This window comes from Physeter macrocephalus, chromosome 12 (assembly GCF_002837175.3).
Source record: "Physeter macrocephalus isolate SW-GA chromosome 12, ASM283717v5, whole genome shotgun sequence".
NCBI lineage: Eukaryota > Metazoa > Chordata > Mammalia > Artiodactyla > Physeteridae > Physeter > Physeter macrocephalus.
The window spans coordinates 56,815,467-56,833,460 of NC_041225.1; the positions used below are offsets into that span (position 1 = coordinate 56,815,467).

The window sequence follows — 17,994 nt, forward strand, 5'->3', positions numbered from 1 at the left end:
GAGACGCAAGAGGGAGAAGATATGGGGATATATGTATACCTATAGCTGATTCACTTGTTACAAAGCAGAAACTAACACACCATTGTAAAGCAATTATACTCCAATAAAGATGTTAAAAAAAAAAAAGGTGGTTTTTGATCTCCTTACATGCATTTCTTCTTTGTTCTCTCACACACCATCTATCAGCAAGTTGAAGACATTCTCACCTACATCTCTCTAGCCTAGATTTGTCCCCTGAATCCCAGATCTTTATCTTCAAATGTGTGTTTGGACACCTTTTACCTGGAGGTTCTTTAAGTACTGCAAAATTTACAGATATAAACTAAGTACGCTCTCCTTTCCCTGTATTTATTATCTTGATATACGTCTTCATTTTCTTAGGCCACTTACCATCTATGTACTGGGTAATCTCATCTACACCTCCAGCTGAGACTTGTCACCTGAACTCCAGAGGTGCAACTTTAAATATCTACTTGGACATGTTTCACTGAACACACAACTACTTCCTTTCCCCATATTTTATATCTCAGTGACTGACACACCAGTGTCTCTTGGTTGCCAAAATCAGATATCTGGAAGTTATTCTAGACTCCCTAACATTTTCTTGAATGCATGGCCTCCTTTTTATTACCCCCAACTTTGCCTTAGTTCATTTCTTCATCATTCATTGCCTGAACCAGTGTAAGAGTTTAACCCCCCCTTTTTTATTTCCCTTCCACTTTAAAATATAATTTCCTTGCTAATTTTTAAAAAATCACAAACCTAATCACAACACTCTTCTGCTTCAAATTCTTACTGCTTTTAGAATAAAATTCAAGTTATTTAACCCGGCTTATAAGACACTTCATGACTCGTTCCCAATCCTCAGTCTCCTTTTCTACCGCTCTCCCTATGCACTCCCTGTCCCATCTATACCGAAACTACTTGCTGTCCGCCATGTACCTCAAGCCTCCTCATACCTCCATGCCTCTGTACATGCAGTTCCTTGCTTGTAAGATCCTTTCCTTCTCTTGTCCACTTGAGATATCCTTGCTTATTATTCTCCATTTAAGTGATACACTGAGTGATACTCTTCTGTGTTCTTTTGCTCACCTGTCCTCCATCAGTTAGGTCCTCTTTTCTAATTCCAATCAAGCACTGACCACCTATCTGTTCTCCCACTAGAGTGAATTCCTTGTGTTTAATAACCATCTTACTCATCTTTGAACACTGGATATGTAGCACAGTGCTTAGCACAGAGTAAGTACTCATTAGATAATTTCACTTGAAATTAATTGAATTAATCTTACTCTGGTAAATGCTTCTCCCCTCCCCTCCCTAGTTGCTGATCTGTTTAAAAATAGAATAGTTGAAATTTATTCACCACTTACTCTATCATAAAAACAGTTATCTCATTTTCATGTGTTACCTCATTTAATCCCAACTACAAAGCTAGGAAGTAGATACCATCCTTTTCCTGATTTTATAGCAGAGGAATGTGATAATATGCCCCAACCCACAGAGTTACTTTGTGGAGAAGGGGGAACTGAAGTCCACGGTTCTTATCCACTATGCTTACTGTACCAGATGATGTGCTACTAAGATACACATTTTTGTGTGTCCCTCCAACTCGATGGCTGCTCTGTCCTCTGTTCCATCACTTCTGACTTTCTTCTCTTGTCAGGGTCACCAGGTTACAGTTTCTGACCTCCACCATCACTTCTCTTGTCCACCGCTATCTGCTTTTCAGTTCTTCATATGCCTCCATTGCCTCACACAATGGCAAATTGTTTTAATCAACACACTTCTTGATTGCTTCCTTCCTTCACTGAGGTAGTGAAACAGACTAATCGCAGAGCATCTAATGCAATCTTATTTTCGGCCACTGCTCATTCAGGGTCTGAGCCTTAATTTTCAGATACATACCTTTTATTTTTCAACTTTTAGGTTAAATTACCAGTTATTACTTGAGATGCCATAAGCATGACTTCTTGAGGGTGTGTAGCAAGCATTAACTAAAATTGTACACTTTAAAAAACACATATAAAAACTTATATATATGTATATTTGTTAAGTTAATAATAAAAGAGCATCAAAGTTAGCATTTTTATATATGATTACAAATTAAAAGTGAGTTCTTTTATTTGGTGCCAAAAATCTAAATACATTCATACTGCATCAGTCAGCCCTGCTGGGGATGAAATGTTCCTTATAAATCAATATTCTAGACACTTAAGCTCACCTTTTTAGGGACCAAAGTGTTAAAGAATATTTAGCTGCTTTATGAATCCTTCTAAAAATATATTTCATATTTTACTGTCTTACTAGTCTTCCTTACCCTTGTCTTGGTGACTATCAATAATTACACTAGGTTGAAATGTGGCCATCTTTCAGTTTCTCCCACCTTTCCTGTCGACTATTATAAAATTAAAAAAACCCATGGTAGGCAAAATTGCTAAAAAAACAAAACAAAACAAAACAGTTTTACAAATATTCTGCAGGGGTTAGGGCCTGGGACTTCAAAAGGCACTGGAGTAGGGCAGCCTGGACACCTTGTAGGTGTAGGTATAAAACAGTGGGTTACGTTTCATCTGGGAGAGTTGGTAGGCTACTGGGGTAGGTGGGGGCCAAGGGAAACCAACAGGGCATTGAGGCATGTGATGACCTCGTGTGTGTTAAGGTGACAAGAAATATTATTTGGTGCATGATTTTTGTAATCTAGAGGCTAGTGGGGCCTACCGTATAACTAGCACACAGTGGAACTCAATCATTCAACACTTCTTGAACACCTACAGTGTTCTCAGCATTGCGCTAATCAACTGCTATGGTGCACCATTTGATAAAAGCTATTACAATGACCTTCAGCATTCCTTTTTACATCCTGATTCAGGCTTACACATGCACAAATGTGAGCTTAGGGTAAGTGAGGTATTCCCGTAGCACTTTTAGGATTTTAAAAACATTCCATGCCTAGAATCACCTAGAGAAAGGGTATCTAAATCACCTTATACTGTGTAAAGAGGGCTTTGCATATAAAATGTTTTGAAGATGCCAACAATATTCACATGTTCCTCCCAACAAACTGCAAATCCCTATTTCCATCATCCAACCAGCTCTTTCTTCCCAAAGCATCTAGAAAAAGGACCTGTCGTATGATAAGGGTTCAATAAGTATTTCTGAATAAGAAAAGGAATCAACTGCATTTATTATTATATAGTACCCAACATAGCTAGGGAGAAAACCTGAAGAAGATTTTAAAAACTGGAATTACTCTCCCACAAAAAAAGAACTGCAATAAAATTTGAAGAATGTTTAAGGTGACTTTTAAGAACTGTGTTGTATTTTCTACTTTAATAAAAAAATCCAAGAGGCCAACAGACTAAAAATTTTAGCTTAAATATGGGCCTGTGAAAATCATTTAATAATAGAAATAATTAGATATAATTTTCAGTATGAATCATGTAATCAGTGGGTTATTGTGATCAAATCTTTCACAGCTCTAGTCCGATCAGATCATATCTACTAAGCTCCATGAAAACACTTTACTGGCTCAAGCAAATAACTCAAATGCTTTGCCCTTAGCCCCCTGTGATATATCAATGTTTCTTTCATACTATAAATAAAAGCACAAAGTCCTTAATTTTACAAACTCTACTAAGGAACAAACCTGAAACTTAGAAACTATATCTACCTGAACACAGGAATTCCCACCACAGAGTAAATGTCACTTAGATGTATAAAGATCTGAAAGAACAAATACAGAAGTTAAAATGGAACAGGAAATGCATTACCAAATGATTGACAATTTGAAAACTTCCATTTTGAACCTATACAACCTATATTTTAATAAGAAATTCCAAGGCTTTGTCATATCCAGAAAAATGTTCCATAATATTTTTTACTGAGCAGAGGCAAAGTAAATTTTAAGTACGTCTCATAGAAAAATTCTGAGGTCAAATTGTATACAAGTTATATTGAGAATCACATTACGCAGAACTCAAGGTCACCTTTGTTCCCAGCGATTCTTTGAATTACCTTAACTAAATTAGATTTTTCATCATTTTAGGTTAGAGACAACTACCTAAATCTACCCTAATTCTAGCCTCAAGACAGACTTGATGCCATGGTTAACAGAAAACTTTCTTTAAGCCAAATATACTGTAGCAAGGGTGACCTTTTCCCTCTCTACTATTTATAGGGGAGCTTCTTCCTTTCTATTACCTTGTTATTTTTTTTCCCAGTTTTATTGAAAAATAATTGACATATATCACTCTATATGTTTAAGGCATATAGCATGAAGGTTTCATTCACGTATATTGTGAAATGATTACCACAATAGGTCACATCCATCTTCTCATATAGATGAAAGGAAAAGAAGGGGGAAAAAGGAAAAACTTTTTCCTTGTCATAAGGACTCCTGGGATTTACTCTCTTAACCACCTTCCTTTAAGTTGTATAGCAGTGTCAGCTGTAGTCGTCATGATAGGCCATGATGAGGATTTAAATGTCTCAAGTTATAATTGGTAGCCCACATAAATTTTAAAGAACCCTCCTTCTGTAGCCTGATGAGGCTTATGGAATTCTCTAATTCTGCTGTTTGACCTCAAGAACATTTGATTCCTGATACTTTCACCCCAAAGGTATTTTAATATAGTTTAATCAGAATTATTCCAATATTGACAAACTTTTATTAAGAAAAGAATAATCTGGAGTGAACTCCGTTTAGTCAGTTTAATTCCTTGATTACTTGATTAACTGAAGCTAAACTTTCCAATTTTTTATATTATTCATTTTAGCAAAACTACTAATTGGGATTAATTCTTTTCTATTTAAAAGTTATATTAAAGATATGATATACTGATATTTTTATATATCAAATGTTATCAGGTATAGCTTTCCCCACTATGAAGGTTTTTCTATTAACTGTACAGAACAAAATTTGTTAAGATTTGATTCTTCTGTTAATTTTGGTCACGGATTTTACTATGTGTGAGTCTATTGTCAATTTTGTTTTGTGTTGATTATTTCTACCAATAGCTATTATTAATTGCATTAAATGGATGATAGGAATTAAATTAGATATATTTATTTATGAGCTAAACTATGAGAAAACTATAATTCTGAGACAGTGAGATAGAGTCAGGGAGAGATGGAGAGGAGGAAACCAGGAGAGCAGAAGATAAGAAAAGTGGAAAGGGGCAGATGAAGGAAGACACCCTTATGTCAAAACATTCTTGAGGTCAAAATATTTTGCATAACAGCAATAAAGAATATAAAGGAGGCACGACTTTTTAAAAGCAAAAAATATCAAATAACAAAACTAAAAAACAACACAAAATCTTCTGATTTGGCCAGTCATTACTCCATTTAAAGCTATATAAGAATAAATTTATGAATTAACGAATCATAAAAGTGACTAAACTGGTCAAATTTATGAGATGGTTTTCAAAAAATAGTGAAGAATATTTTTTATAGCTAGAATTTGTTTTCCCATGTGTTTACTTTGCTCTAATTAAAAATTGTGTAACCTCCTTAAATTGATTTTGAAAATAGAGAAAAAGAAAAATAATACCCAAACCCTAACAAAGCCACAATTAACACACTATTTAACTTTGTATTGGCCTTTTTGTTTTCTGATTTTTTTTTTACCATTAGCTAGAATTTCTTATTATACAGACTTGTTATTTATTATAGTGATTATAGAGAGCATCTCTGCAACGTTATATTAAATGTTCAGTTTGTGACTAAACAATTGCATTCCAAAAGTCCTATTTGGATGAGACATTTTCACAGTGAAAACTACTAGCAAAATTATCTGCAGTATTCTATTGCTAAAGAGGAAACAGACTTCTGGATCCATGTAGACATGATTTTTAAAACTCTAAAGCAAAATTGAAAAGCACAATAAAAGTTGTTGACATTGCAATAATATTGTAATAACTTTGCATGGGGACAGATGGCTACTAGACTTATCATGGCGATTATTTTGTAATGTATGCAAATGTCGAATCACTGTGTAGTTCACCTGAAACATAATATTTTATGTCAACTATATTTCAATTTAAAAAAGAATAGTTGGCATTGTCTTTAAAGAATTAGGTTATAAGCATATAAAATAAAATGAACATTCATTACCTCTAAATTTGGATTCCTCAAATCTGCTTTCCATCCAAACTGTTTCATGAGAGCAATTCCAATTACTCTTCCTACCTCCTGGAAAAGCAGCAGGTTATAGAAAAGAATATACTAAAAATGAAAATTTTAAGTTTAAATGTAAGCAAAAACTAACAGAGTCTGCAGGAAAATAAATCAGACTATCTGATGGTAATTTAAGGTTACAATATTAAAATATCACGCGAAAGCATTTTCTACTCAAGGCAAAAAGGGTACATTTTACCTCTTCCACCCCCAACACATCCTATGGCATTAACGTCTACTTGTATGTAATCTTTATTCTTGTAATTTTAGATACATGAAATAACCAGATCATGGCCTGATAAATATGGTCATTCTGGGTTTTAGGAAACAGATGCAAGCTGAAAGATTAACTATTTTAGCTATGGCAATCCTATATGTTTAAAAATTACCAGCAATAGCATTAGGCTCAAACTTAAGGGTCTGTCTGATTTTAAGACTGGCCAAAGGACCTAGGCTTATGCCCTTTATATTACTGAACTTTGTAGGGTCTGTTCGTGGTCTTTGCTCTCCTTTTACGTCCATCTGTGTATTTGCATCTGGGTCCTGGGACAATCCCACATGCAGGACCTGGTGCAGAGCAACAATTCAATAAACACAGAACCGAACTACAGAGAAAGCCAAAAAGCTTCAGACCATGATATTAGGATTTCCAAATGTAAAGGATATCTATTCGTTTAACGAAACTTTTAGGGAGAAAGTAAAAGGAAGTCTTTACATAGAATGGCATACTATTCCTCTTAAGCATCTGAGGTACAGTTAAGAAGGAAAATGCATTTTTAGAAGAGATTTAGTTATATGAGATTAGGCCTAGTTATCTCTCTGGTCTGGTTTATGTATTCTGAGAAAGGTTTTCACCTCTTTTTAGATTTAAAGAGTAATAAATTCTTTTAGAAAATGACAACCCACTCTGGAGGGGGAAAGTGTACCTGTGCAGTAAAGGTCTTTGCAATGGCTCCACTGCAGCGACAGGAAACTCTGAAAGTTAAGTCGTTCTGGTTATGAGTATCAACTGCTTCTGCTCCACCGTTCTGAAGTTCTTCTTGAGATTTGTCTCTTTTAGTGGTAAAATTTCCTTGCTCCAGTGTTTCTTCTTCTATTTGTTTTTCCAGTTGGCATTCCTTTTTCTCTTGTATCTCTTGCATTCGTTCTGTTTTCAATTTCTTAGCAATGATGTCATTTTCTCCCACTTTTCTTTTTAGTGGGTTAGCATTTTTTTGAGAAAGTTTTACCTTTTTTGCATCAAGTTCAAGAAGATTTTTCCAAATTGAAATGGCATTCAACCAACTTTCAGGATCATCATTTGTAAGTCTCTGCATTTCATTAAATATTTTTCCTAAATAAATAAAATCTCAGTTTACCCTTTATTGAAGCTATTCATCACCCCCAAATCCCATTACCTTTATTTCTTTAAAATAAGAAATTTTATTAAATTGCTACATGAATAGTGACTTCCCTTTCATCTGGAATTTATATAATTTAACATAGAATATTGTGCAGAATAAAGTTCATTTGTATATTCCATACTTAATGTCAAAACTGTTTTAAAATTCCTACAAAGTTATCATTTTCTTTAGCAAGATCATTTGTCCTACGATACCATATGCATCTCTTCAATATACTTATAGACCTAGAGCATGTGTTGATCTTTAAAATAATGCTGATCTTGACTACAAATATTAAGTTTAAAAAAACAGAATAAATTGCAAAACACAGAGCTCAAAATATTGGGATGAAATTTTATTGACCCCATAATATAATACCTTAGGATTTGCTTTAAAACAATTTTTCTGCCCTGTCTTGATTTCTCGCCATTTGTATCTTTCTTGACACATTTTATTATAGACGATATGATGACATGGTCTCTTGTGCACAAGCAGCAATCAAAATGAGGTTTAAGGCAATGTTTTATCCAGATGTATCTGATCCTTTTTTGTTGCTTCTATCAAGATCTTTACATTATTTCAGCAGCATATTTATAAAATTAGGGAGTGGACAAGAAATCTCTTAAGCCCTCTTTAACTCTAATGCTTTATAAATGGGTATAAGTTTTTTCAAAACATTTAAAGTTCCCCAAACAGGAAATTTTACTGTGTAGTATTTTTCCAATTATATCACTCATAAGTTAAAATTTAGATGGTGACAGCTTTGACCAATTTATTAAATCAATGCATTTTGGGTTATTACATGCTCCTACATCTGAATAAATGCACTGACCATACATAGCTCTAGAGAAGGTGTCTGATCATAATTCTTAAGGAAGAAATGTGACTTAGGACACTAAAATCTCAGAAGACAGGCAGCAGATTGCAAAGAGAAGAGACATAATTAGGTGATAATGTTCAGGAAATACAGAAAAATAACTAATTAACGATCTCACGGGTCTGAATGAATCTTAAAAATGTGAAATGGCTACATATTAATTACAAAGCAGAAAACTTTGGAGTACAATATATCATGGGGGGTAAAAGCAATAGGTATACACTGTACCTTTACTTACAGAAGAAACATTAAACGGAAGCTGCTTTTTAATCAGCAAAAATAACCTTTCTGCAGATTTTAATTTTTTCAGCATATTCAAGTCAGAACAGGTGGTGAAAAAAACTTTCCCTGAAATATATTCAACCTAGAGATAGAAAAAATAGATATTAACGAATTAAAACATAGCACCTAGACTAACAATAATAAAAATGACCATTTCTGAAGTATCTACTATTTAACAGACACTGTACTAGGCACTCTGAATACATTTTTTTCCCCCTCATCCTTATAACAACTCTCTAAGGTAGATTTTATCATCCCCAATTAACAGATTAGGAAACTGAGGCTTAGAGAGGTTAAATAATTTGTGTGAAGTCACATAGTCAGTGACCAAGATCATAATCTTTCTTTGTTACCTTTTGCAAAGTGTGTGTGTGCACACACTACTAAAAAAATAGAACACAAAATACTCATTAATTATCAAATCTCACACAACTCTTAAGAGTGGGCAAAGGAAAGGCATAATGGAGAGGACAAATGAGGTGTCTAGCCCAAGGTTAAAATAATCAGTAGGTATTTCTTAAACATCTACTTCGTGGTCTACAGGGAAGCATACAGTATAAATCTTAAAGATGAATAATAATGTAATAGGCATACACTGACATACAAATTAAAATGTAAAATTTATAAGACAACAACCTGCATTAAACCCAGAAGAAAACTAAAAACTTAACATAATAAACGCACTGATAAGTTGTACGTAAAATAAGTAGCACCAACGATGGAAGCCATCGTTAGTAAAAGTCTCGGGGAAGAATCCTATAAGACTTAGGAAGAGGGATTCTAACAAAAGAAAAAAGGGCAAGAACACACAGATGGGAGTGACAACCTGGCTGAAGTAAACTGTAAGTCAGCATGGCAACATTTGCTGTGTGATGCTGACTGATGGTGTCAGGCGGATGGATGGTGTAGCTCAGGCCGGCTTGATAACGGTCATGAAATTTCGAGTACCACAGATGCTAACGGTCAAGCATTACAGGCTTTTGATGAAAACTATGACAGCACTAAATTAGCCGGCAGAAAAAATTACTGTGGAAGAGGCATAAAGGACTGAGTGATGAATGTGATGCTGGAGGGAGTAGATTACTGAGGAAGAAATAATGAACCATTTGGCTGTGGGAACTGGAAAATGGACAGAAGCAAGAAGTATGCATCAAACAGAAAGAGGTTTTGGAGACAGGATGGCTATGTGGTCAAAGGAAAGAAAGGAAAATGAAAAGAGCACTGACTCACAGACAGTCGAATGAGGTACAGCAAATGGTGCTTAATGCCAATGGAACCCTCAACCTTTTGGGTCAATCCAATGCCCTCAAGTTCAGGATGGATGTGGATAGTCCTAGCATTCTCCTTTTGGCAGTGGCCATGGGCTGACTGACATGGTTTTAAGTTATTTCCTAGGACTGAGGCAACCATGGAATTTGGGGGATCCCATGTGTGTAGGTAGCTCCCATTCAGTGGGAATTTGAACTCCAAATGTTGTATGTTTGATCTGACCTGGTCGAATTAAGCTTTGGGGATGGTAATTTCTGAGGTTACCACTCTAGCTTGAGGAAGAAGAATCTTCACTGGGGAAGCCCTAGGTTGATAACAATTAAAACCCCAATACTTCCAGTTATTAGAGTAACAAGTTCTGGGGCTCTGACATATAGCAGGGTGATTACAGCTAGTAATACTGTATTATATAGCTGAAAGTTGCTAAAAGAGTAGATCTTAAATGTTTTTACCACAAAAAAGTAATGGTGCTTATATGAAGGGATGGCGGTGTTAGCTAATGCTATGGTGGTCATCATTTTGCAATATATAAATGTATCAAATCACCTTAAACTTACATAATGTTATATATCAATTATACCTCAATAGAGCTGGAAAAACAAATAAATTAAAAAAAAAAACCAAATAGCTTAGGTACCAGCCATGAAGCTGACCAAGAGAGATGGAGGAAGTAGGGAATGAGAAGAATGTTTAGGAATCAGTATTTAAGGGGATAATGAAGTAACTAAAACAAGAACTTCTGGTTTCTACAATTTACTTCTTTCTCATTACAAAGGTGACATTTTCCCTCTAAAGTCAAAACTAAATATATACCTCAAAAGTGCTTAGAACTTGGAGACACAGTTTTAAAAAGTAAATTTTTAGAAGTTTAGATTTTATGTTACTTGACCTAAAAATATAGCTGATGTTAAGCCATCACAAAACAGGTTAACAGATATGAAATACCTTGTCGAGATTCTGGGGGAAGTGAAATAAATATTTTACTGAAAATGTATGGTTTTAAGATCCAAGTCTTATAAACAAACTGATGCAAACATCTAGACCAGTGATTTTAACCTAAGTAGTCTAGACATTAAATTTGTTATTTAATTGTACAAAGATCTTATCTTTTCTCATTCACTTGAGTATCAAGGGAAACAGTTTATATAATGAACTTCCTCCAAAAATATCTTTTTTTGAGGGGGGTGTGGAGAACAAAAAAACAAAAAAAGTTGACTGAAAATAAAGTTAATTAAGAGGACCTAAAAGGTCATTTAATTTATTTGGGGTATCCAGTCATAAGAATAATATGTGTTGAGGCACTAAATACATTCTCAAAACCAAGAGCAACATTATTCTCTTTATTTAAAAAAATTAACATTAGGCCTACATTCATTTTACAAGAAATGAGCATGTAATCAGAAGTAGTTTACAAAGTTGTAAAACAGCCACTGTGAGAATCAATCATATATATGAAAGCACTTTAACAGTTCACCCTTTGTAAAGACATTGTATCTCAAAGTAGTAGAGAAATGAAATTTGGTGTTTATGATTTCAAACACTGAAGCTACCGTTACTCGTTTTTTTTAGTTTGTTTGTAACTGATCATATTCAATTACAATAATTAGGGAGAACTGTGGCACTTTAGAATATTTCATCCCAGTATTTGTTACTTGAAAATTTATTTATATATCCAATCTGTTCTTTCCATTTGGAATTAAATCATTAAAAACTGCCTAAAACCAGCTGGTTTTATGTCTAACACTTCAGAAGATGAAATAACAGCCTTTATTAAAGAAAAAAATAGCTCTGTTATCGGCTAGCATTATCTAAGCAGTTAGCAGTTTTAACTTTCTTTTATTTATTTTTTATTTTTATTTATTTTATTTATTTATTTTTTTTGCGGTACGCGGGCCTCTCCTGTTGTGGCCTCTCCCGTTGCGGAGCACAGGCTCCGGACGCGCAGGCTCAGCGGCCATGGCTCACGGGCCCAGCCGCTCCGCGGCATGTGGGATCTTCCCGGACCGGGGCACGAACCCGTGTCCCCTGAATCGGCAGGCGGACTCTCAACCACTGCGCCACCAGGGAAGCCCTACCTTTCTTTTAAAATTCAGGGATTCAAGTCTGACACAAAAATGAAAAGCTTAAGCCTATGCAAAAAAGTAAGGTACAGTAATATAGGGAGATACCAAAGTTTTCCTAATTCTACAGATGCCATTTAATTTCGGAATTAATTTAAAGTCCTAAGTGAGGGACTGAAGTGGCGTGTGAGCTTTTTTGGAGCATTTTAGAAGAGAGAATTAAAAATATATACTTTACTACATTAAATGAAAAACTATGAAACAACTCAACTATCTGCTTAGCTGCACCCCACTACCCTCTATCATCATGACCCCACTACCCTCTATCATCATGACCCCACTAAGAAAGTAAAAACAAAAGGACCTGGGTTAATTGTCCTTGCTATGTGGATTTATAAAGGCTGATTAATCAACTGACAGGGCCTCCTGGCCAGCTGGCATTGGAGACACCTCTACTATCTTCAAAATTACCGTTCCTACTTTTATTGTTATAATAAATAACAGTATTTAACACATTAAACATTATTACAAAGTAAAGCTTAATTTTACCCAACACATTTCTTTAAAGTACTCTACACACTACATACTATAGTATATATTTATACGCTATAAATTAAATATTTAAAAATACACAGGAACCTATAGAGAGGCTTGCCCCACCACCAGGAGAAAAAAAAAAATCAAACCTGAATATGACCAAGTGCTAGCTATAACTTACAGGACTGCGGTTTACAGGAAACATAGAGGATAGAGGAACATATGAAACCACACCACGGAGAAGCAAATGGCAAAGACTGAGAACAAGCAGAGACCATCTTTTTTCTAATAATGCAGCATATGCAGACTGGGTCAAGCCATCTGTTCTTCATATCAAGAACTCTACGTTAACATTAAAAAAAATCAGTGCAGCAAGATGTCATGGCCACACAGTGTTTAAGGAATTGGACCCAGGTCCCAGCCTGCCTGGGTTGAACATGATAATATGCTCATGCCTGATTTCACAGACAGCTTGGGTTTGAATCCCAGCTCTGCCATTTTCTGGTTCCATGACTTGAATATTTTATTGGACTTTACCTGTGCTTCATTTTGTTTCTGTTAAATGTGGAGCCTACCCCATAACATAGGGCAGTTGTGAAAATTGTCTGACACGTATTAAATGCTTAATCCATGTCAGCAGTTGCTATTGTTGCTTTTTTAGATTAGTTACATTCAATACTCTATGACATTCTGTGACCAAAACCACAAATGGCAGGTAGTCTAATAAAGATTGATGCCATTCTTCATGACCCCTCTATCCTCCTCTCCCCACCCCCTCATCACTGAAACTCCTTTTGTGGACCTTCAACACTGCAGGAGTCCTGGGAGTGGAGTGGTCAATTTCTTTCATTAAGCTTTCATTTTCCAAAAACACATCATTCACGCTGTCATATATATCCCATCAAGATACTGGAGCACTTTTCTATTACATCCTTTTCCTGTTTTCAACAACCAGGCTCAGCATGTCCTAGAACCTAAACTGATATTTAAAACCTTCTTCGTTTCATTGAAATTAACAGCGTATAAATGCCAGCAACTGTTAACTTCCTCCTCTGAGGCTTCCAAGAGAATTTTTCTAGCTACTATTTACTGTTTAAGGTGTACATTACACACCCTTTATCATTTAATCCTCCTAAAAGTCCTATGAGATAAACATAATCATGGTCGGGAAACTGACAAAAACAGCTGAACCTGAAGATTATATTTGCATTTAAAGGATGGAGAAAGGATTCTGACAGGTCTAATTCTAATTATAGGCACTATCAAACACTTTTCTTTTAAAGAATCCATGAAGTACTTGCGTCAACCCCTCTTTTTAACAAAACTTCACGCGTGACAGATACGCGGTAACAGATGTGCAGGGAAAAACGGCTGGCGGGTCTTTCCGGCAGTAATTAGAGGACCTGCCAGCAGAACTCCGAGGGCCGGGACGTCGCCTCCGTGGGTTCGCGGGCCAAGAGCGCGGGTCTCACGTCGCTTTCCCGGGCCTGGGACGGACCGCGGCGGGGAGACACCACGGCCAGGGGCGGGGACTGGGCCGCCCTGCTTTCCGCCCGGGCGCGCGACCAGGCCGACTCACCTGCGTGGCCGCCAGCCGCGACCGCACCTCCCGCATCAGGAAGGGCTCCAGGCCGCGGCCCGCGGTGCAGAAGAAGCGGGCTCCCGCTGCAAGGCCGGAGCGGCGACCGCCCGGCACCGCCGCCATGGCGGCTCGGGGTCACGTGGCCTCGGGTGCGCGCGCCGCGGCGCAGCGGCCCTGGAGGCGGCGCTCACGGGGCGGAGGGCCGGGTGTTGCCAAAGGCGAGCCGGGCAGGAAGGTCCCGGGAGGGTGCGATCGGCTGGGAAGGGCCCTGTGGGTCTCCTAGCTTAACTGCTTGGAACCCCCTTGATTAGGCATCTGGAATTATTTACAATCACAGGTGGAAGGGATATGATTAGGATCTATAATGCGTATATATAAAAGGGATATGATTGGGATATATAAAAAGGATATATATATACACACATAGAGGGTGGCAGAGTATATTTCAGAAAGAATAAAGACTGCCATCGATCTGTTAGATCTTTAGCAGATGATATCATGACACATCTTTGCCTCTGATACTCATAGCCTCGCGGTGCTAAAGAAATGAATGATGATTATAGGGAAGCAACGTAAAATGTGAAAGACTATAGGGACTAACTGATGTGTTGCTTGAAATATCCATTAGATTTCACCCCAATTCTCTTCCCGAAGTGGGATAGTGGATAAGATTACTGGTTTGTGCTAGTAGCGAGATGTGTGAATGAAAAATCCTATTCCAACTGATAAATTGTTGGTGAATAAAACAGATGAATAACTTGTTAAAAATATTTTCAAATCAAATATTTTTTTAAGATGGGAAAATAAAGCCTTAAAAAATGATTTCTCTGTAACATCTGTAACTGCTACGCTTTAAATGTCTATAACAAAGGAAGCTACCGCAGTAATAGGTCCTTCTCTTGTACCTCGGAGAAGACAGTTCATCAGAAGTCCGTTGGAACTTGGATAAGAAGGCAAATAAGAGTACAGCAACGTGTACTCTTATTTTTAATCTTTGACTATAAGCATAATAAAAATAGGCAATAAAAATCAAGCATGATATGCATTAGCATAGTTTTAAAACAAATTATATCTCTGACATAACTTTTAAAAATAAAGGCGTGAAATATTTTTTTTTAGAAAGGAGATATAATATCATCTCATCCATCTGCCTTGTTTTCCAGATTGAGGAAGTTGATGCCTAGAGAGGCCAAGGGACAGTGAGTTAGTGGTGCAGCTGAGGCTGGAACCTAGCCGCCTTGGCATCTATTATACTGCGCTCTGTTCCATTCCTCCCAACTCCCTCCCCTCCTCTCCATCTCTCCCCACTACTCTTCTCGTGTAAGGAGCCCGGTCCTGTCTTCACCAAGCATTGGGCTCAAACTGGGAATTCCTAGGCCCAAGAGCAGAACTTCCCATGCTCCCACAAAATGTCTTTATGTTCATGAAACAGGTCACATTTCTTTCACTAAGTTAATCATCAGGGTAACGAATACACCATCCAGTTTGGGCCACCTGATTTGATTGACTCTCTTAACAGTATTTGAAGGGATTTGTTTTTAAACTATGAATTAAATTGACAATGAATATATTATTTGGGAAGCATAGAAGCCATATTATAGTATGAACAGCATTAAATTAGCTCTGTAGTTATATGAATCAGATATATAGGAACTATTAAATGTGTATCTGTCTAGCCAGTACGTCTCACACACTTCACAATGGGACACCAAGGTGAATAACGGGCTTCCCTTCCCTCTGTCCCACCCCCTACCCAGCTCATGGTCCACTAGGACAGTATTATGAAAAAAATTTTTAAATTATCTATTTGTTTATTTATTTTGGCTGCGTTGGGTCTTCGTTGCTATGCGCGGGCTTTCTCTAGTTGTGGTGAGCAGGGGCTACTCTTCGATGCAGTGCGTGGGCTTCTCATTGCGGTGGCCTTCCCTCTGTCCCACCCCCTACCCAGCTCATGGTCCACTAGGACAGTATTATGAAAAAAATTTTTAAATTATCTATTTGTTTATTTATTTTGGCTGCGTTGGGTCTTCGTTGCTATGCGCGGGCTTTCTCTAGTTGTGGTGAGCAGGGGCTACTCTTCGATGCAGTGCGTGGGCTTCTCATTGCGGTGGCTTCTCTTGTTGCAGAGCATGGGCTCTAGGCGCACAGGCTTTAGTAGTTGCGGCATGTGGGCTCAGTAGTTGTGGCACATGGGCTTAGTTGCTCTGCGGCATGTGGAATCTTCCCAGACCAGGGATTGAACCTGTGTTCCCTGCATTGGCAGGCAGATTCTTAACCACTGCGCCACCAGGGAAGTCCATGAAAATTGTTATGGAGTCAGGTAACGTGGGCTTTTCAAAGCTTCAGTCCTAAAACTTCTTCTCAGACCCATGCATTTTGGTGAAATCTTTTTTTTCCCTCCAGACTTACGTTCTTGTTCTCTTGGCAGTTGCCATAGCTATTCCAAGTCCTCTATACTTTGAGGCTCCTGACTCTCAAGTCTGTCTGGGGAAACCCATGAAACCTCCATAGTACTTCCTACATTCTGGACCCAAGATGGTAAGCACCCAGACATACGGTGTCCCATTCAGTTCAACACGTACCAGACCCACTCCCTACCAGATGCCACACTAAGTCTTGAGGATACAAAGATGAGTAAGTAAGGGTCTGGACTTCAAGGGGCTCAGAGAATGGTGAGATTGATTTAGTGAGGACTACCCAGGATGCTGGGGCAGCACAAACAGGCAGCAGGGAGAGCTTCCTGGAGAAAATCACTTCTACGCCAAGCCATGAAGGTTGTGTAAGAGTTAAATGACTCACTGGGGATGGGGGAGAGGGTGAGGGGTTGTAATAGTTGTGTAGAGTTTTGGGTAGAAGGAGCAGCAGATGCAAGTGTGTGTGTGTGTGTGTGTGTGTGTGTCTGTGTGTGTGTGTGTGAGAGAGTGAGTGACAGAAGGCCACAACGGCAGTTAGGTATTATTAGAGCATAAATTGTATGAGTTGAGGTCGATAGAGGTAAAGGTAGAAAGGTCGGTAGGGACCAGGTCACAGCAGTGCTGCCCAAGGCAGAAGAAGAAATAACTTCTCCAGCCTCAGGCTGGCCAGCAATATGCTCTCCTGGACAAAACCATGCCTGCACAGCCAATCTTCCTCTTACCTCCCACGCTTTTCCCTTCTGTTGTCTTTGCCTCTCCAGGAGCCTTTGGTCAGCAAGGTCAGGGGCCACTCTTGTTCCAGTTGGGGGGTCAAGTGCATTTACACACCCTTGGACCCTGCTGCAGCACAACCCTTCCGACAATGCCGTTCACACAAGGCTTGAGATGAGATGAAACAGGTGGAGAGCTGCCTCTTTAGGGAGAAAACAATTGGTTTTTGGAGAGGAGACTTGCCTGGAATCTTGTCCCTATTATGCGAATGATTTTCCTCCATCATTTCTGTTTCTCATTCAAAAACGTCTCTACTGAAGAAGAACCACTGATCCCTATAGCTGTTGAGCTTAGCCAGCTGTTTTGCTGATTGAATATTGCATATTTAACATATAGGAAGTTGGCAGGAGCAATTTTAGAACAGATACACTTTTAATTGGGGGTGTTTTAGGAATTTAGGGCAAGGTTATTTGCTTCAAGATCTCTCCCTATTTTGGTGCGATTGGCAATTCCTTTAGTTCTTAAAAGCATTTGATGTATGTACTTAGATATTAAAATGGGATGGGATGACATCATTCATCTGGGCATCCGAGGAGAGTATGCTGGCTTGTGTATGGTGGGCTCTTGGTCAACGAAGGCTGAATTGGATGGAATCGTGACTAAATGGAAGGCCACTCACTAAAGAAATCCCCCTCAGCTAGAA

The 17,994-nt window shown here is 37.8% G+C and overlaps 1 protein-coding gene across 5 annotated transcripts in view; it reads right to left on the bottom strand.

Annotated features, from left to right (window-relative positions):
* THUMPD2 (THUMP domain containing 2) overlaps window positions 1-14,301 on the bottom strand; it is a 44,278-nt gene extending 29,977 nt beyond the window's left edge. For 3 of the 5 annotated variants that reach the window (XM_024118832.1, XM_024118834.2, XM_055089152.1), the window contains exons 1-5: window positions 14,164-14,301; window positions 8,665-8,800; window positions 7,104-7,510; window positions 6,115-6,192; window positions 3,671-3,723 (exon numbers count right to left, since the gene is read on the bottom strand). In XM_024118832.1, the coding sequence (XP_023974600.1) occupies window positions 3,671-3,723; window positions 6,115-6,192; window positions 7,104-7,510; window positions 8,665-8,800; window positions 14,164-14,289 (800 nt within the window). In that variant the 5' untranslated portion in view covers window positions 14,290-14,301. Of the gene's footprint in view, window positions 1-3,670; window positions 3,724-6,114; window positions 6,193-7,103; window positions 7,511-8,664; window positions 8,801-14,163 lie in introns of those variants that run through there. The other 2 variants (XM_024118833.3, XM_007117509.4) reach the window with 2 other exon arrangements.
* Between the last annotated feature and the right edge of the window lie 3,693 nt (window positions 14,302-17,994).